Source organism: Martes martes (assembly GCF_963455335.1).
Source record: "Martes martes genome assembly, chromosome: 8".
In the NCBI taxonomy this organism is placed as follows: Eukaryota; Metazoa; Chordata; class Mammalia; order Carnivora; family Mustelidae; genus Martes; species Martes martes.
The window spans coordinates 117,040,607-117,062,125 of record NC_137895.1 but is presented as its reverse complement, the minus strand read 5'-3'; the positions used below and the strand labels follow the sequence as shown (position 1 = coordinate 117,062,125).

At 39.6% G+C, this 21,519-nt stretch overlaps 1 protein-coding gene across 2 annotated transcripts in view; it reads right to left on the bottom strand.

Moving 5' to 3' along the window:
- Positions 1–9,036, bottom strand: part of PRPF18 (pre-mRNA processing factor 18) — a 48,627-nt gene extending 39,591 nt beyond the window's left edge. Inside the window, exon 1 of one of the 2 annotated variants that reach the window (XM_080810513.1) lies at positions 8,491–9,036. In XM_080810513.1, coding sequence (XP_080666639.1) covers positions 8,491–8,556 — 66 coding nt within the window. In that variant the 5' untranslated portion in view covers positions 8,557–9,036. The remainder of the gene's footprint in view (positions 1–8,490) is intronic. The other variant, XM_080810512.1, reaches the window with a different exon arrangement.
- Positions 9,037–21,519: the final 12,483 nt, after the last annotated feature.

Here is a 21,519-nt window from a genome sequence, read left to right as displayed (position 1 = left end):
TACTCAAAGCACTCTACAAATTCAACCCAATTCCTGTCAAAATTACAACAGCATTTATTACAAAAATAGAACGAACAATCCAAAGTTTTATATGGAACCATGAAAGACCTCAACAGCCAAAGTAATTCTGAGAAAGAACAAAGCTGGAGGTATCATCACACTCCCTCATCTCTGACTATAATATGAAGTTAGAGTAATTCAAACAGGTAGCGGCATAAAAACAGATGAATCCAACAAAAGAAGAGAGCCCAGAGGAGTGCCTGGGTGGCTCAGTCAGTCAAACATCCAACTCTTGATTTCAGCTCAGGTCATGATCTCAGGGTCCTGAGAGCAAGCCCCAGGTGGGGCTCCGCACTCAACAGTGGATCTGCTTGAGTCTCTCTCCCTCTCCCCCGCCTGCTCACTCGCTCGCTCTCTCTCTCTCAAATAAATCAGTTAAAAAAAAAATAGTCCAGAAATAAACCCATGCCCATATAATCCATTAATTTACAACAAGGGAGCCAAAAATATACAAGGAAAACGTAGTCTCTTCAAAAAACAGGGCTGGATTGCCACATACAAAAGAATTGAACTACACTACTATCGTAAACCATACATAAAAGTTAACTCAAAATTGATTAAAGATTTGAATGTAAGACCCAAAACCATTAAACCAGAGGCAGTTAGCTCTTTGACATCTGTCTTAATAAGGAGTTTTAGGGGGCGCCTGGGTGGCTCAGTGGTTTAAAGCCTCTGCCTTCGGCTCAGGTCATGATCCCAGGGTCCTGGGATCGAGCCCCGCATCGGGCTCTCTCCTCAGTGGTGAGCCTGCTTCCTCCTCTCTCTCTGCCTGCCTCTCTGCCTACTTGTGATCTCTGTCTGTCAAATGAATAAATAAAATCTTAAAAAAAAAAATAAGGAGTTTTAGGTCTGATTCCAAAACCAAAGCCAACAAGAAAAAAAATAAATGAAACTAGAAAGTTTCTGCTAAGCAAACAAACCAACAAAATGAAAAGGCAATCTACTGAACAAAAGATATTTATAAATCACATACCTGATACAGGGTTAATATCCAAAATATATATAGAACTCATTCAACTAAATAGCACAAAAATAATCTAATTTAAAAATAAGCAGAAGGCCTGAATAGACATTTTTCCAAAGATGCAGAGATGGCCAACAGACACATGAAAAGATGCCAATCAACAACACTAATCAGGGAAACGCAAACCAAACCTCACGCCCATCAGAATGCTATTATCAAAAAGACAGGAAATAACAAGCATAGGCAAAGATGAGGAGAAAAGAGAACCCTTGTGCACTCTTGGTGGAAATGTAAACTGGTGGAGCCACTACAAAAACTGATGTGGAGTTTCCTCAAAAACTTAAAACAGAAGCACCATATTGTTCAGCAACTGCACACTTCAGGGTATTTATCCAAAGAAAACAAAAATGCTAATTTGAAAAGATGTCTACACCCTCATGTTCATCACAGCATTATTTTTAATAGCCAAGACATGGAAACAACTTGTCCATCACTGAACGAATGGATTAAAAAATTTAAAAATCTCTCTCTCTCTCTCTCTCTCTCTCACACACACACACACACACACACACACACACACACACAAAATGGAGTATTACTCAGCCATAAAAAATGAAATCTTTCCATTTACAACAACATGACAGACCTTGAGGGCATTACTCTAAGTGAAGTTAGAAGTGAGAAAGACAATGTACGATCTCACTTACACAAGGAATTTTAACAACAAACCAAGCTCATAGATACACCGGTGAGTGGTTGCCAGAGGCAGGAGTTGGATTGGGGGAATGGGTGATGATCAAAAGGTACAAACTTTCAGGTATAAAATAATTACTGACCGAGATATAGTGTATAGCACAGTGACTACTGTTACACATTTGAAAACTGAAAAATGAAAATTGAGAATAAACTTAAAAGTCCTCACCAAAGGAAAAAAAGACAAATACTTTTCAAAATGAAAGAGCTATTATGTGCCAATGAATCCTGTTGGCTGTATTTTACTCCGATATCATCCAAAGGAGAAAACTACATGAAAATTTACTTTGCACAAATGAAATCTATTTTGTAATTACATATGCTATAAAACATATACAATTATATAAAACTGTATGCAAGAATCTTACACAAACTCTCAAAGAAAATAAAGTTAAACATAACTACTATATGACCCAACCATCTCACTCCTTGGCATTTGGTCAAGGGAAATGAAAGCATATATCCATATAAAAACCTGTCCACGAATGTTCATAGCAGCTCTATTGTAACAGCGAAAAACTGTAAACAACCTACATGCCTTTCAATAGTTTAATTAACAAATTGGGGTTGCCCCCATATAAGGGTGGAATATTGTTCAGTAACAAAAATAATGAAATACTGATATATACAAGCATATGAATCAACCTCATGATTATTAGGCTGAATGAAAGGAGGCCGACAAGATAGAAAACATACTCAACAGGGGCGCCTAGGTGGTTCAGTGGGTTAAGCCTCTGCCTTTGGCTCAGGTCATGATCTCAGGGTCCTGGGATTGAGTCCCACATCCGGCTCTCTGCTCGGCAGGGAGCCTGCTTCTTCCTCTCTCTCTCTCTGCCTACTTGTGATCTCTCTCTGCCAAATAAATAAATAAAATCTTTAAAAAAAAAAAACAAACCATACTCAACAATTTCTTTCTCAGATAACTCTAGAAAATGCTAACTAATTGAAAGTAAAAGCAGATCAGTGGTTGCCTGTGGACAGAGCAAGTGCGGGGAGCAGGAAGGGGCAGGAAAGTGGGATTACAAAAGGGAAAAGGAAACTCTGGGGTGCGATGGACATGTTCATGCTCTTCACTGTGGTGAAAGTTTCACAGGTAAACACTTATGTCGAATGCACCTGACTGTACATTTTAAATATGTGTAGTTTACTGTATGTCAATCACACCTCAATAAAATTGCTTAAAATATCACAGCAAGAGAATAAAAAGGAAGAGAAAGGGGAAGAGAAGTAAGGAAGGAAAGAGAAGGAAGGAAGGAGAATTAGTAGTGGTGGTGGTATGGACCTCGCCTGACCTTGAGACTCACCATAATGCGACAGGAATCAAAAGACGGTGTGGCATTGGCATAAAGATCAACAAAGAGCTTACGAGAATAGAAGTGAGCACCCAGAATGGAGTCACACTTAAACAATTATTTGATTTTTCAAGACACCAAAACCATCCAAAGGGAAAATTATTTTCAGTAAATGGTGCTGGAACCACTAGATACCCACATGGAATGCAATAAACCACACCGCTACCTCACATCATATAAAAAAACTGATTCAAAATTGTTTAGAATTCTGTTTATTAAAAAAAAAAAAAAAGCTTTTAGAATGTGAGAGAATACCTTAGTCTCCTGAATTAACACCTAGGAACAGAGGGACTAGATCATATACAGTAGGGGTATGTTTAGCTTTTAAGAACGGCCAAACTTTTTTCCAGCTAGTTGTGCTCTCATACTCCCAGACAGGACACACAGAACAATAACCATTACAAATCAGTAAAACGGCCTTATCAAAATTCAAAGCTTTTGCTCTTCAAAAAACATAACTGAGAAAATGAATAGAGGGGTGCCTGGGTGGCTCAGTCAGTTAAGTGTCAGACTCTTGACTTTGGCGCAGGTCATGATCTCAGGGTGGTAAGATCAAGCCCCGTGTCGGGCTCCCCACTTAGTGGAGTCTGCTTCTCTCCCTCTCCCTCTGCCTTTCCCTGCCTCTCCCTTCCTTCTCAAGCAAATAAATCCTTAAAGGAAAGTAAAGGAAAGGGAGGGGAGGGGGAAACGAAAGGGAAAAGCAGAGGCGGGGGAGAGGAAGAGAAGAGAAAGGAAAGGAATGGAATAGAAGACCCATAGTCTGGAAGAAAATGTTCACAAAACATCTCTGAGGTATTTAAAGCCTGGCATCAATGATCTATGAAGAATTCCTTCAACACAAGAAGGGAAAAAAACCCAACCCAATTTAAAAATACGCAAGCAATTTTAACACTTCACAAAAGAGCTAAACACACACACACAGCACTATCATCATTATCAGGCAGACGCAAATTAAAACCAAAATTTTACACATCCTCCAAATGGCTGAAATTAAAAAGACTGACAACACAAACTGTTCGTGGGAATGGAGGACCTCTGAACCCTACTTGCTGGTAGATATGTAACATGGTCCAAATACACTAGAAAAACATGTGGTGGCTTTTTATAAAAACATATATGTACTCTGTGACCTAGCAATTTCATTCCCCAGCATTTTCCTCAGAGAAATGAAAACAGCAGACTTATACAGCAAGTTCCACAGCAGCTTTCATCTTCAGAGCCAAACCCTGGAAACAGCCCAGGAGCCCAACATCAGAAGAACGGATTCCCAAACCAGATCTATTCATGCAATGGAATACTACTCAGCAAAAAAAGGAACTGATCTGTCCAATATGGATAAAACTCAAATCATTATGATGAAACACAGTGGAACACAGAAGAGTGCACAGTACGATTCCAGTCCTGTGAGGTTCTAGAGCAGGCAAAACTAACCACTGGTGCAAAGAGATATGAACAGTGGTGGCTTCTGGGGGTGGTAGGCAAAGGGAATGACTGGAAGATGGAGTGAGGTAATATTCTCTATTTTGATACAGATGGGACTACACAGGCATATGCATTTGTCAAAATTCACTGATCTGTGTATTTCTTCATATATAAAATAAAAAATGTTTAATTTCAAAATTTAAAATTTGTTTAATATATAAAATTGTGCATACACATAAAAAGAGGTGTTTATTTAAAACACTGAACTCTTGTTAATGATATGCACACCAAATTGTTTAGGGGTAAAGTGTGCCAATGTCTGTAACCTAACTTGAAATATATTAAGGTCGTTAAATTGTTTTCATTACCCCATATGTAGCGGAGTAACACCTGTCTGTATAGCTCCCGAAGAACTCCCTCATCTTTGGTCATTTCAAGTGGTGTCCCGGCTTTTTATTGTTAATCTGTGAGAGCTGCAATACTTACCTTGTGAGTACCCCTTCATCAAACCGTGAAGAAGCTACTAAAGTAGCCTATCACCATCCTAAAAAGTTCTGACTGCTGTAACCACTCTCAAGTAGTTTCCGCATTGTTACATGAAGTGATAAATAGACAGATGGACAGGTACACGATACAAGACCAGTGTTCTAACACCTGAGCTATGGAGCCTTCCCCTTGGACAGGTACATAACGCAAATAGAGCAAAATATTAATGCAGGTTTAACTACAGAATCTAGATAGTACACATGTGAGTTTCTAACTGTACAATTTTTTAAATTCTTTTTTTTTAAATTTTATTTATTTGAGAGAGAGAGGGAGAGAGAGAAGTCACAAGCAGTGGCAAGGGGCAAAGGAGAGGGAGAAGCAGATACTCTGTTGAGCAGGGAGCCTGACCCACAGCTAGATCCCAGAACCTCGAGGTCATGGCCTGAGCTTAAGACAGACGCTTAACCGACTGAGCCACCCAGGCACCCCTCTAACTGTACAATTTTGAGTTTTCTGCACAACTAAAAATTCTTACAGTAAAATGTTGAAGAAAAAAAATCTACTCCGCAGATATCAAAATATGCTATCAACAGGACAACAAAGCCCTTATCACATTGTTTTTTTGGCTACACTAGGAAGAAAAAAATACTTTCAAAGGCTACTCACTGACCATGAAGGAGCTGAAGAAAATTACAGAAGACTATTACAAAAAAAAAAAAAAAAGGATGAGTAAGAGTAAGAAGGGCAAGTTCAAAGAACTGAAAAAATGAGAAAAGGTCCAAAATAGCCAGAACAACTGTGGTGCTAGGGTGTAATGGGCACAGATTTTCACCGGCATAGAAATTACTAACTCTTGACATTTTTAAGTCCAAGATCCCTTTAGTACTATAATAAAGGAGGAGAGGTGGAGGAGCACCTGTAGCAAAAAGACTGGTTAAGAGTCAAGTATTGTCAAGGTCAGCTGGAAAACATGGAGGTCACTGCTGTCCCTGATTAGAACAGATTCAGTACTGTTGTGGGGGCAGCAACCTTTGTGCATCATGTTAAGGAGTGTGTAGAAATTAAAACTTATTTTAAGAAGCCTGATTGCTGGGCACCTGGGTGGCTCAGTGGGTTAAGCCTCTCCCCTCGGCTCAGGTCATGATCTCAGGGTCCTGGGATCAAGTCCCACATTGGGCTCTCTGCTAAGAAGGGAGCCTGCTTCCCCCTCTCTGCCTGCCTCTCTGCCTACTTGTGATCTCTGTGTATCAAATAAATAAATAAAATCTTTAAAAAAAAAAAAAAAGGCTGATTGTAAAAAAAAAAAAAAAAAAAAAAGAAGAAGAAGAAAAGAAAAAAAAACCAAAACACCTTGTTAAAGACGGAAGAGACATCACAGTATGTTCCAGGGCTGGTGGGGGTAAGCCAATAGACGGAAGGCAAAGGAAGAAATAAGATACGTGACATTTCAGGTTCCTGGTGGTGCTAGGATGAGCTCAGATCCAGTGCACAGGTGGAAAGTTTGACTTTAACTGATACCTCATCTTGTTTTAACAGGAAAAAAAGGTGAGGAGTATCATGCCTGTTGGCTTCCCTATTTTCTGTGAAACTGAATGCATACTCCTTAAAGGATTGAGCATGATTTTTTTTTAATCTTCTGTGGCACAGTGTAGCATATATAGAAATATACAAAACATTCAATAAATACTGGGGGAAAAAACAAAGCTAAAAATTCTATCCAAAGCCCATCCTCATCACTACAACAAAAACTGCTACTTATGCTCTATTGTCCCTTAAGCACCCTGCATTTTCCACACAATGATGCTCTGTGTTAGCCCCAAAGCACTGGTATGAGAGCAACGCCAAGACTACACTTACCTGAGGAGTTACACCAGGCAGATAATTTAGGACAGGTGACAGGAGGCTATTATAGGAGATTCTCCAATTTAACAATGAGGCACTCGCAGTAAGTACTTACGATTTCAACTCTTGGACTAACAATAAAAAGCTGCGACATCACTTGAAATGACCAAGTTGAGGCAGCTCTTCCAGAAGAACAAGATACAACAGGTGTTTTCCAGCTACAGATAATGTAGCTGGTACAGGTAATGAAAACAATTCAGTGATCCCCAACCAGCATTTTTAAATCAAACAGAAGAGATTAAAACATATGACTGAATCACATGTAGTTAAGGTAACTGTTTCATGAAAATTTTTCCACATATATATCAGAGAAAAATATAAAAATTTCTTAAAGTGACTGTGGCCAGTGAAAAATTTGAAAACTACTGATGGACACTTTAACGCAGAAAGGACTATAAATCGTCAATTCTACATAAAATTATGTAGTTGCATATAAAAAAATGAAATCTTGCCATTTGGGACAATACAGATGGAGCTAGAGGGCATTTCCCTAGTGAAGTAAATCAGAGAAAGAAAAACCATATGGTATCACTTATATATAGAATCTAAAGAAAAAAAACTAAAAAATACAGAGAAAAGGTGATGGGGTGGGGCTCTAGCAAAACAGGTGAGGAGGACTAAAAGATACAAACTTCCCATTATAAAATTAAGTCACGCTGATGAAAAGTACAGCACTGGGAATATACTCAATAACATTTTAATACCTTTGTTGGTGACAGATACTAAACTGCAATGTGGTCAGCACTTCCTAACGTCTGTAATTGTCAACCACTATGTTAAGCACCTGCAACTAATACAGTTTTGTACGTCATCTAAACTTCAATAAGAAAAACTTCTCAGCTTTAACTTCTAATGCGGCAAATATCTATAAATACCCCAACCAAAGCCCTTTGTGATCCTAACTTGTAATAGTGTAAAGGGCTCCGGAGGCCTAAGGCTTTGAAAACCGCTGGTCTCAGTTATTGTTATGCAACAAAGTCATGAACATCTAGTTAAGGAAGTTTCTAAATCACGCAATTCTCTCCCTTCTCCTTTTGCTCCACTGTCCACAATAGTTTTAGACGTCCTATCAAGCGAAGGGCTGGCCAACAGACTTTTGTTATGTGCTGGAAGGATGTAATGAAAACTCGGGTTTCAAAAGTAAGACGGAGTCCTAGATTTTAAATAATTCTGGCCCTGCCCTTATTCTCTTGTTTCAGCCGGGCACAAACCCTCAGTAAAACCATAGACGTGAACCACCAGAACCGGGGCACGTTCGCAGAATGCGGACAGATGGGAGTGGATGTAAAGGGCAAACAGGGAAACTTCGAGGGAAAGAGGACAGCCGGGGGGAAATTTGCCAAAATGTGGGGGTTTGCTGCAATTCCCCACCTCCCTCAGACTCCCCAGGGAGGTGTCAAAGGGTGGGTCTAAAGGGGCCGCTCCAGGTAGCCGCGGAGCTCCCACCAAGCCTCATCTCCGCCCAGACCCCTTCACCCCACCCTCACTCCCTGCGCCCCCCACCCACACGTCTTCGAACGCCAAAGCCCCACGACAGCTAAGGAGCCTCACCACCAACAGGTTCCTGTCCTCCACCAGCTGCCGCTTCCGGAGGATCTCCGACTTCAAAACGTCCATCTCGTTGCCCGGGTTTACGCTCGAGCTTCCCTCTCGGGCTCCTCCGACCAAGCCTCACCCAACAAGGCGCAGCGAACCCCCCACAAACAAATCCAAGTACCCGACAACGACTGACAATAACCGCTTCCGGCGGAAGTCGAAGTGAGTGAGAGGAGGGGAGGGAGTGCTCCAGGCCCCTGTTGTCGACGAAGCCTCTGTAGACTTGCGCCTCCTGGTGGCGCCCTCCGGCAGCGCGCCTGTCGTTGATGTTAGTAGAGCTAACAATCGAAAGTAGGCTGAAACAGGAGTCTTCTTGAAGCAGGTGGAGGTCAACATACTGTATTTTTAATGAGAAGTTATTGCATCTGCTTGTACCTGCTAGTTCAGAAGAAAAAGTCTCCTCATAGAACACTTCAATTATATTCATTAGGGCCAGATCCTCACCCATTAAACCAGTTCACACCAGAGTTCTTGAAGTTACCTGCTTGTCAAAATGAATGCACTAAAGTGGGAAAACCGTGAACAATACTATTAGCTCAGTACAGAATAAAGGGGCAGTGTTCGTTGCCAGCCCATTAAATTTCCTGTAAAGTTAAGCAACTACGTCCATTTAAGTCACTTCAGAAGTAAATTCTCATTTCTCAGTTCTAAAGGGCTTACATATCTTGGTGCTAATTGAACTTTTACCCCAGGCTAACTGAGATAATCTTTATGGTCATGTGTTCAGCAATCAAGATTTTCAGTGACATGATTGGAGATGTAATCAGAAAGTGTGTATGTGTGTGTGTGTGTGTGTGAGTCCAACCCAAGAAAAATTAAATTGTGGAGAAAAATTATATTTAAGAATTTAATTTTAATTTTTTTTAAAGATTTTATTTAGTCATTTGACAGAGAGAGATAGATCACAAGCCGGCGGAGAGACAGGCAGAGAGGGAGGGGGAAGCAGGCTCCCTGCCAAGCAGAGAGCCTAATGAGGAGCTTGATCCCAGGACCCTGAGATCATGCCCAAAGCTGAAGGCAGAGGCCTAACCCACTGAGCCACCCAGGCACCCCTAAGATTTTAATTTTTAAAAAGACCTTAAGGGACGCCTGGGTGGCTCAGTGGTTTAAAGCCTCTGCCTTCGGCTCAGGTCATGATCCCAGAGTCCTGGGATGGAGCCCCACATTGGGCTCTCTGCTCCGAGGGGAGCCTGCTTCCTCCTCTCTCTGCCTGCCTCTCTGCCTACTTGTGATCTCTGTCTGTCAAATAAATAAAAATCTTTATAGAAAAAAAAACCTTAAGAACTGTTTACAAAGCATTTATCTTTGGTTCTATGCCATTGAAGCTGTTTTTTAAATTCCAAATAAGTCATAGTTGAACAATATTTGACAGGTTAGTTTTTCCCACTCAAAAAGGAAAGAAATATCTATCATTCAGTTCAGTCCGTTGATACTGACTGAGATGATTTAACAAAATAAAAGATGATAGAGAACTGTTCAATCGATTTACAAAGTTTTGTACACCTGTGTGTGTGTGCGTGTGCACGTGTGTGTGTTGGTTACATTTCATCCAAAAGATGGCTGACTTTTACCAGAAATAAATCAACATAGGAAGTTAACTGACTCTCTGATACTAAGCTAATTTTTAAGGCTTAGGAAAGCTCAAAATATTTCACAAAGAAAAGGTCCTTGAACTAATAAACATGGTAACACTTTTATATGGCTAACAGTCTTCTAAGTCACTTATAATTCCCTAAGCAAATAATTTATTAACATTTTCCTGTTTTAGGGATGAGAGATTATTACACAGAAACCTGAATGAAGGATTGACAAGGATGATAGTAACAGTGATGGGAGGTTTCCAGCAAAGGAACAGCTGGCCAATGGGAGGCAGTAAGTGCAAGACAGAGAAAAAACTAGCTACCCAAAACAGGCTCCTTTTAAATTTCAGGCTCTTGCTGATTTCGATGTTTATGCAAACATATGCATTAAATCTTGACAAAGGCTTGAAATGGAACAGAGAGATGTGTACTTGAACAAGCGAACTGATGAGTAAGCTTTTCAATACAGAAGGGAAAAAAGACGACCAGGAGAGAACCAGCCCATCCTGACTCTAAGGCACAATGTGTTCATTTCCAAACTATGCATCCTGGAGCCACCTGGTGGCTTGGTCCGTTGAGCAACCCGCTCTTGATTTATGCTCTGGTCAAGATCTCTACGTCAGGAGATTAACCCCGCCCCCCAGACTCAGCGGGAAGTCAATTTCAGATTCTCTTTCTCATTAGCCCTCTGTCCCTTCCCCGACCCTCCCACCCCCGCTTGTGCACTCTAAATAAATAAATAAGACCTTTAAGAAAACTGCATCCCATTGCATCACAGTAGTTATTTAAAAGTCAAATTTTGTTAGCAACCCAAATATCCTAAATGGAGGAATGGTTAAATAACTTACAGTTCATACATAGAACAGAATAATCTAGAACATTAAAAACCATGTTTCGGAAAAATATACAATTATATGAAAATGCTCATGATATAGTGCTTACTGAAAAAGTAAACTAATGAAACTAGAAATCTAGCATATGGTTTCTTTTTGGTTAGAAAAGCGTATAAACTTAGAAAAAATGATTGGAAGGAAACATAAAATATCAGCTTATCTGTCCATAGTAACCACCGGTGATTCTCCTTTTCTTCCTCGCACATAACTTGATAAAAGTCCCGTAATTTGGAGAAAATACCCAGAGAGCAGCAATTTTCTGTTTTAATTATTGAAATTCTTTATAAATTTTTCCAGTGTAACTACTTTAGAAATAAGGTGTGATAAACTTTAAATAATGCCAATAAAAGAAAGCAAGGGATTGGACAAAAAAATATTTGTGTAAATCTTTATAATTATTCAACCAATATTTAGGTGTCTTCTGTGAGCTCTGTACTACATTAGGTTCTGTGACCTAAACCAAATACAAAACGTTGTCTCCACTCTTGGGGATACTACCAGCTGGCTTGGGAATCAAGAAATTGATCCTGAAAAGTCAAATTATGTAAGATAACTATGATTTAATAGCATAGATGAGGTTATAATAAAGCATTCACAGAACTAAAAGACCAGTCATTTTCTAAAAGAAGAAATAGTAAAAATCAATCAATATAAGACTGATGATATTTTTCCTCTGCTAAAGTAATTCATCCAAAGGGAGATTGTCATTTCTGAAGACTGGAAGAAATACCAAATTTAATCAGGATGACTGGGTTTGTATTGTTGCTGTCCTAAAGAATAGGATGTAACTTCTTTTTTAAAACTAGATAATCTAGTATAGTGGCTCTCATTCTTCAGCTTCCCTGAGAATAACCTGGAGGACCTTTTGAAACCCAGACTGCTGGTCCCCATCCCCAGGACATCTCAGTCAGGAGGTTTGAAGCCCTGCCCAATAATTTGCTTTTTGAACAAACTCCCAAGTGAAGCAGCTGCTGTTGATCCCAGGACCACACTTTGAGAACCACTGATCTAATACATTATTTTGAAATCTCTCTGGGGAGGAAAAAGTGGATGAGTCAGAAACTCAGACTGCATGGAGTCTTGATAAACAGGAGCGGAGGAGGAAGCAAGTGTCTATGTGTCTGTAGCAGTCATGGACTCCTCTGAGGGTGCCCTCCCACGCACAGGGAAGCTTCCAGAAATTTCCTAATGGGAGGGGACAGTCTCCCTTTGGATCCAGCTATATTCACATAGCTACACCATGGGCGGGTACCTGACCCACTCTGGGCCAACCAGAGTCCATTCCCTAGGAAACTGGCATTGGAATTGGGTCGATCTTTCTAAGATGCAGGAAATACAAAATGTGAATTCAAGGGTGGAAGATAGCCATTTCAGTGGCAAGCTGGAGCCAGGCTGGTCTATACTGACCTCCAAGAGCGAAATGCTAACTCTAAGAATTTTATGAGCCAGCTGTGAAGCACAGCCATTATTAAAAGTTAAATGTTTATTTACATAAGTACATTATAAATACAGGCAATAAATACACAGAACTCATTACGTACAATTATGTTACTACATGTTAATTTAGAATTTCTAATCTTGGAGTTAGTTATAACTATTGCCTCTTTGCGGTGGAAATTCCATGTAACGTGCTCCGCACATTTTTCAACGACTCCACACTTGAAGATGTCATATTGGTAGATTCAATCAGCCATAGTGGGAACATTTACACCACTGAAATTGGCAACTGCTATAAATCTGGACTTGATTTATTATTTTGTTGACTATCTAAACTTTAAAGAGTTATGGAGAGGGGGTGCCTGGGTGGCTCAGTGGGTTAAAGCCTCTGCCTTTGGCTCAGGTCATGATCTCAGAGTCCTGGGATCGAGTCTCACCTTGGGCTCTCTGCTCAGAGGGGAGACTGCTTCCTCCTCCTCTCTCTCTCTCTGCCTGCCTCTCTGCCCACTTGTGATCTCTGTCTGTCAAAAAAATAAATAAAATCTTTAAAAGAAAAAAAAGAGTTATGGAGAAAATGTTACTGATAGTGATCAGAATTTCTCAACCTTGAACCAGATAATTCTTTTGGGGAAGAGGGATGTTTGACATCTATTTATCTATTAGATGCCAGTAACACCCTCCTTCTATAGTTGTGACCAGCAAAAATGTCTCCAGACATTGCCAAAGATCCTCTGGCGAGCAAAATCTCTCTCCTGTCCAAAAGAATTGATACAAATTAAATTTTAAAGTGTTGTGTCTGCAGCTGTCACCTAGGTGAAAAGGAAAAAGACTTGAGGAGCTATTCTCCCAGGATTCGAGAACTATTACCTGATTCAATAAAGAAGTCATCTCATGTGACAAACAAATGAAGTTCTAACATGCATCGTTGTTGCTTCACTTCTGCCTTATTAATTTAGGCAAAAATATTAACCAGCTTTCATGGCAGAGCTAGACTCATTCATCCTTTATAACCACAGGTTAGCTGGGGACACAAGAGTTCTGCAAAAATCCATTAAAGCATTCTGTGAGAATCAACTGGCTATATGGAACTTAGAGCAAAAAATATTGTAGAGTTCATTATTGCCTAAAATTGTGTCCTCCATATCCTTTATATCAGCAAAAATTACATGACTATATATGCACACTTCTTTTCCACCAGAAAGCCAACTTATATACTCACCAGCACAGTGTTGGCCATCATCCACCTCCCATGTGGGCTTTGCTAAACTCTTCAGCAAAGAAAGTTGGAATGTCAAGAAGGAAGAGTAAAATAGATTTTTTTAAAAAATCATAAATGACAGACAATGGAGAATAATTCCTGATACCCTCTGGATTTCCCATTCTCTGCTTGGATTCATCCTGAAGTCCAACTTGCATCTCTATACCAAAAAACACTACTAAATCTTTACAACCTAGTTCTATCCATATTTTAAGGTGTACGTTCTTCCCATTTAATGTTTCTGAATTCAGGATGTATCTTACAACCAATGCGTTTGTAGTGAATGCTGTGGTGTTCTGCCTAGGACCTCTCTCTAGGGCCCAGGCACCCATCCCCCATCTGCTGGGGACAGGGGGCACACAGTGGCATCCCTCACTGGGCAAAGCCCCAGGCTGCAGGGACCTGCCTTGGCTGTGGTTACAGGCTCTCCCGGGCGGTGTCCATAACCAACTACTGACTGATGTGGGGATTCCAAGGCCCAGCTCACTGACTCAACTTAGAGCATCTCAAAGGGCCATTCTCACTGCAGAGCTCTCCATGGGGTCCCAGGACATCAGAGTTGCAACTCCCTCTGCCAAACCCTGCCTTCCTCATTCCCTTACAGATGCATCTCCAGGAGCAGTCTCTAGGAAACCAGAAACACTTGCAAGCAAAAGAAAACAATGCATCCATCCACAAACACAGGTATTCAGCTTCATTTGTTAGGAAAGTATTAAATTGGCATTCTAGCTTTCACATCAGCCGTTTCTGTGACTAGGGTTATCCAGTTACTCCAGAGCCTCATCCAAATCTGGTAACACAAGCAATATTAAAGTTAAGGACACTAAAATTTGAGAAGAAAGGCTTGGATCCTGGTGGATCTACAAACGATGGCCCTGTGAAGCCTAGGCTGAGAGACCAGCTGGCAATCCCCACTGACGTCTCTTTGTCTGGAACTTTCATAGGGATCAAACGAGAGGAACACCCCACACACCCATCAGACCCCTTGCCTTCTTCCTGGACAGTGCTTGTCTGCTATGGTCTCCCCTTGTATTCCCTTCATCCCAAAGCTTTTGTACTGTTTTATTAATGGGATATGGGCACTGAAGGAAATAAAGAGTGGGGCTCAGGAGAAAAAAAATCCAAGATTAGGAATAAGAAAGGAGAAAAACCTAGGGTACAAAAAACATTAAAGGAAATGTCAGAAATACTGCCTGCAACACAATGGCAATAAATTAAAAAACCTTAAAGATATGATTTCCTAACAAAAACTTACCAAAATCGCTCAACTAAAAGTATAAAACTGAAATAAGCAATTATAGTGGAAAGAAAGAAAAGGTGATTATAAATTCTCCCATTTAAAAAGCATCAGATCCTGACGTTTTCACTGCATGCAATCTTTAAAAAAACAGATAATTCAAACTTTCTGGCTCAGAACCTCTGTCTATTCTTAAAAATTCTAGAATTTTTCAGAAAGGCTTTGTTTATATAGGTTAGAACTATCAATACTTACCATCCTAGAAATTAAAACAGGAAAAAATGTCAAGTTATTATTTCATTTGAAAATAACAAATATTATATATATCCATATAAATATTTGGTAAAAAAATTTTTTCAAAAAAATTAGGAAGAAGAGTGACATTCTTTCACATTATCATAAGCCTCTTTAGTGTCACACCTAAGTTTAAAAAAAAATCCAGATTTTCATATCTGCTTCTGCATTCAATCTCTGTTATGTTATTTTATCTGAACTACAAGAAGAAAGTCTAGCCTCACATAGATATGTACTTGGAAAAGAGAAGAGAATCTTTATTTTTTAAGTAAGCTCTACGCCCAACACGGAGCTTGAACCCAGGAGCCCCAGATTAAGAGTTGCCACCAGTCAAGCCCCAGGGAAGAGTATCTTTATCAGATAATTGCGAACATTCTTCTTTGATACTACACCCGAACATGACAACTGGTAGTTTCCTAAAAGTTAGCTGTAATCCAAAACCATGTGGATAAACTTTTGAAAAATTTATTATTTTTTTTCAGAGAGAGAGAGGGAGAGCAAGAGCTGGGGAGCATGAGTGTGCAAACACGGGGCGGGGAGGGACAGAGGGAAAGGGAGAGAGAAAAATCTTTTCTTTAAGTTTCAGATAGTTTTCCTGTTTTTTTAAAATAATTTTTGTATTATGTTATGTTAGTCATCATACAGTAAATCATTAGTTTTTGATGTAGTGTTCCATGATTCATTGTTTGCATATAAAACCCAGTGCTCCATGCAATCCGTGCCCTCCTTACTACCCATCAGCCGGCTCACCCATCTCCCTATCCCCCTCTCCTCTGAAACCCTCAGTTTGATTCCCAGAGTCCATAGTCTCTCATGGTTCGGGAAGAGAGAAAATCTTAAGCAGGCTCCTCACTCAGCATGGAGCTCAATCTCATGACTCTGAGATCATGACCTGGGCCAAAATCAAGAGTCAGACGCTTAACTGACTGAACCACCCAGGTGTCCTACCGATTGAAAAACTTTTCATTCTCCATTACATTGAAATCCATTGGCCTATCTTGAACTTTGAAGGGCTCTTTTACTTGCGCATAATGTTGTAACATCAGGCATTGGTCATTTGGAAAATATTAGTTCATTGATTCACGTGAACCTTCCAAATGTTGATACACTTTATTACACAACGTTTTAAAAATCACATCCATTAATATCACCCCCTGAATCTCATCAGAAAAGCCTTTTAATTATTGGGAAGCTATTAAGCTCATGGTGGCAGACGCAATTGACTAATCGTAAAATGCTAATTTTCCCTGAAAGCTCATATTTTATCACTAGCAACAAATATAGTCAGTTGTTTTCTCTAAGAGACAGGCTCACTTTATTTGCAAGAAAACATCCGCCAAATACCCAAATCTGAATAACCATACTTGTCCACTGATTATTCTTTTAAGTAAAAGTGGTACCCCATAAAAACAAGAGCTAGTTCACCTTGCAATTCAAGCAATGACCCAGCGCTTTTCCCGCAGCCAACCATCATACTTCAGTCCATAGCAGACGTGCTTCTGTGTACTTCCCGTGCCATCACACAGAATGTTACAAAAAAGCCTACTCATGTGTCAAGAGTTAGTAAAAATTAATTTTTTAAGAACATTTTTAAATGACACTGGCTTTTGTGTGTGTGACTGCAGGCAGATGAGAAATAAGCCTTCTTGTGCAATTTAGTGACACTGCTTTGATTCCTGCCAATGTGTCAGCAAACTTGGTATTGCTTTTGTACAATCAGTGCAAGTGTCACTTTTCAAAAGGTAATATATAAATTCCATGTTTCACTAATAATAATGGAGCAGAGTTTTTGTAATAGGAGATAGTGAGCTTGCAGATCATATGGAAGCATACATTTCCAATAATAATCACAAAAATGATGGAAAGGTATAGTGGACTGTTGCTTTTGGCCTGAAGGACTAAATGCTATAGGAACTGCTGTCCCAGCATAAACAACTAGAAAAACAGGCAAGACAGATGAAACTTAACTATTTTTCAGACATTGGACAACACGCCACAAAGGGCTACGATTCCTAAGAGAAAGAAAACAAATGAGGTGAGCCCTAGCCCAGGATTACTACATGGAGGCAGTTTCCAGGATAACAGCACAGGTATAGAAAACCTAAACAGAGTCCAGTTATCTCACTGAGTTGAGGAAAATGTACTGTCAGATTGAGGAAGCTATGTTTGTGGAGGAAGAATACTAGAGAGGAAAAAGGTGTCCAGGGGGAGATCTCAAGAGATCTGCGGAAGAGAGCCTTCAAGTCATTGTCTGAACCCCGATCTGCATATATTTGGTTGAAATTCCCAAGAATGAGTAAAGAACCAACATAAAGCAGTGGGACATGCAAATGCCTAGAGTTCACACAGGGCATCACTCATTGGATGAAGTCTTCAGAAGGGAATCACCCAAGTACTGGGGCTAAATTATTCCAGACTGAAGACTGCTTTGATTCACCTTAACAAAGCAGAGAAGCAAGCCTCAAAAGGATCAAACTGATCTCCACTAACTTAACTGCTTGTCAGATAAAAGGCCAACACTTTTGAAGAAACAGAACAAAATCCAGCAACCCAAAACATAAAAATCCAGTGTCCTGAGATCCAAACAGAATTACTAGACATGCAGAAAATAAAATCCATAACCAGGGGAAAAGTCAATCAATATGAATAAGCCTAGAAATGACAGAGATTATGAACTAGGAAAGCTTCCAAACCAGCTATTACAAATACGCTCCAGATACTCAGGAATGCAGAGGAAAATATAAACATAATTAAGAAAGAAAGGGAAAAAAACAAGACCAAAAGGACATTTTAGATGAAAAACACAGTATCTGACATGGAATGAAAAAAAAAAATGTAGCATGAGTGACCAGTGGAACAACATCAAGTAGTCTAGCACATCTGTAATTGGAGCCCCAGGAAATCATTGGTTGCAGGGCAGGGGTTGGTGGCAGGGGTTGGTGGCAGGGGTTGGGGTAGATGTTTCAAGAAGCAATGGCCAAAATTTTTCCAAATTTGATGAAAACTAGAAAATACACAGATCCAAAAAGCTCATAAACCCAACAGAAAATGACACCAAAGCACATCATAATCAAATTCGTGAGACACAGTGATAAAAGAATATGTTTAAAGCCGCACCCAAAGTCATTATGTAAAGAGGAACAAAGGAAAGAATGACTACAGAGTTCCCATTAGAAGTGATGCAAGCTAGGGACACCTGGGTGGCTCAGTCAGGTAAGTGTCTGCCTTCAGCTCAGGTCATGATCCCCACGGTCCAGGGATTGAGCCCAAGTCAGGCTCCCTGCTCAGTGGGGAGTCTGCTTCAACCTCTCCCTCTGGCCCTCCTGTTTGTGTGCACTCGCTCGCTTGCGCTCTCTCTCTCTCAAACAAATAAAATCTAAAAAAAAAAAGAAAGAAAGAAAGACATGACATAAGCTAGAAGACAAAGGAGTGACATTTCTAAAGTACTGAAGGAAAAAACTGTCAACCTAGAATTCTACACTCAGCAAAATATTTATTAAAAATGGAAATGAACTAAAGATTTTTTTTTAGACAAAAATTGTTGAGAGGATTCATCAGCAAGCCTGTGCTGCAAGAAAGGTTGAAGTTCTTGGAGCACCTGAGTCGTGCAGTCAGTTAAGTGTCCAACTCTTGGTTTCGTCTCAGGTCATGATCTCAGGGTCCTCAGATAGAGCCCCACATGGGGCTCAGTGACCAGGGCCAAGTCTGTTTGTCCCTCTCCCTCCCCCTCTGCCCCTTACCACCTCTCTACAACAAAGAAATAACTCATTAAAAAGAAGGAGATGTTGAAGTTCTTCATGTGGAAGAAAAATGTTGCAAAAGGACTAACGATAGTATGGAAATGCTAAACGTGGATTAAATAGAAAAGAATTTTCCTAATTGTTTAATCTTGTTAAAAGAAAGGTAACAAACTATATATATCAATAATTGTATTAAATATAAATTGCTTAAACAGTATAATTGAAAACCAGAGATTATCAGGTGGGCTTTAAGAAAAAAAAACAAAAACAAGACCCAACTATATGATGTCCACAAGAATCCTAATTTAAATATAAAATCACAAATAGGTTAAAGGTAAAAGGATGGGAAAGGATATATGCATGCTGCCATTAATAAAAAGAAATTGGGAGTGGCTATAGTAATATCAGACAAAGTAAACTTTGGAATTAGGAATATTATTAAGGATCAAGAGAGATATTTTATAATGATAAAGATTTTGCTGTAACAAGAGAACATTCTATCCTAAATCTGTATGTATTTTATAACATAGCATCAAAATACATGAAGCAAAAACTGTTAGCATTGAAAGAAGTAAACAAGTCCACAATTACAGAGAAAGAGTTCCATACATTACTATCAGTAATTGATAGAATAAGTGGACAGGAAATCAGTAAGAATACAATAGGCTTGAACACTATCCAAACTAACATAAGCTAATTAAAATTTATGGAACATTCTACCCCAAACTTCAGAATGCATATGTGCTCTTTTATTTATTTTTTTTAAAGTGAGCTCTACACCCACCATGGGGCTTGGACTCATAACCCCAAGATCAAGAGTCACATGTTCTACCAGGTGAGCCAGCCAGGTGCCCCATATACATGTTCTTTTGAAGTCCATTTGGAATACAGACTAAAACAAATCATATTCTGGTGACATTAAACAAATCTCAATAAATTTAAAACTATTAAAACCATGCTCTGTATGTTTTCTGATAATGAACTAAACTAGTAATCAGTAACAGAAATATATCTAGAAAAATCCCCAAATACTGGAAATTAAACACCCTTATAAATAACCCACAGAATCAAAGAAGAAATCACAAGGGAAATTAGAAAGTATTTTGAACTGAATGAAAATCAGAGCATAGGGTCTAAAAATCTCTGGGATATAAACAGAAATCTGCAGGCCCTAATAGATTCACTGGAGAAGTTTTCAAATATTTAAAGAAGCATTAACACAAATTTTGGACAGTTTCTTTCAGAAAATGGAAACGGAGGTGACACTTCCCAACTCATTTTATGAGGCCAGCATTCCCCTGACATCAAAACCAGACAAAGACAGTACAGAAAAAGGAAACAACAAACCAACATCTCTCATAAACTTAAGATGCAGAATTCCTTAACAAAACATTAACAAATTCAATCCAACTATGTATAAAAAGAATTATGTATCTTAATGAAGTGATGCGCAAGGATATGATTCAACATCCAGAAATCAATCAATGTCATCCACCATATCAACAGGCTAAAGAAAAGGCAAGTGACTACAGTAAATGATAGGTGAAAAAGCATTTCACAAAATCCAACACCCACAGCAGAAGACAGCAAATTTGGAAAAAAAGCATTTACAAAAAAGTTAATATCATATTAGATGGTGAAAGACTAAATTGTGCCCCCACTGGATTTGGGCACAACCTAAATATAAACCAACTGATAAATGGATAAATAAACTGTGGTACAATTCATTCAAAGGAGTACTATTCTGCAATAGAAGGGAGTTAACAGCTGAGAGGTTTTAAAACATTATGCTAAGTAGGATATCTCAGACACAAAATACCATATATTTCATGATTCCATGCACAATAATTCTTTTCTTCTTTTTTAAGTAGGCTCCACACCCAGCCGGGACACCAATGTGGAGCTTGAACTCACCGCACTGAGATCAAGATCTGAGCTGAGTTCAAAAGTCAGATGCTTAACCGACTGAGCCACCCAGATGCCCCTCCATGCACTCAAATTCTTAAAAAGTTAAAACTGTAGTGATAGCAGATTTGTGACTGCCAGGAGCTGGGGTCTGAGCTGGCAGTTGACTACAAAGGGGCAGGAAGGGGGTGCCTGGGTGGCTCAGTGGGTTAAAGCCTCTGCCTTCAGCTCAGGTCATGGTTTCAGGGTCCTGGGATCGAGCCCCGCATCGGGCTCTCTGCTCGGCAGGGAGCCTGACTCTCTGCCTACTTGTGATCTCTGTCTGTCAAATAAATAAATAAAATCTTCAAAGGGGTAGGAAGGAAACTTTTGGGGGGGATGGAAATATTACATATCATAAAGTGGTAAAAGAGACACTTCTAGAACCTCCCTATCATCTGGTATATTCCACAATCTGATTGTATCCATTCTTTAGAGAACCATTTTCTTCTCCTGTATGAACCAGCACTCCCCAGAATACATACACTTCACAAATTTTTCAAGGAAAGCCCTGCTGTGACAAAAGCTGCTACAGTTCACAGCACCTGAAAGGAGGGACAAACACTGCACGTTGGCAATAGCAGTGGTCATGAGAAAAGCT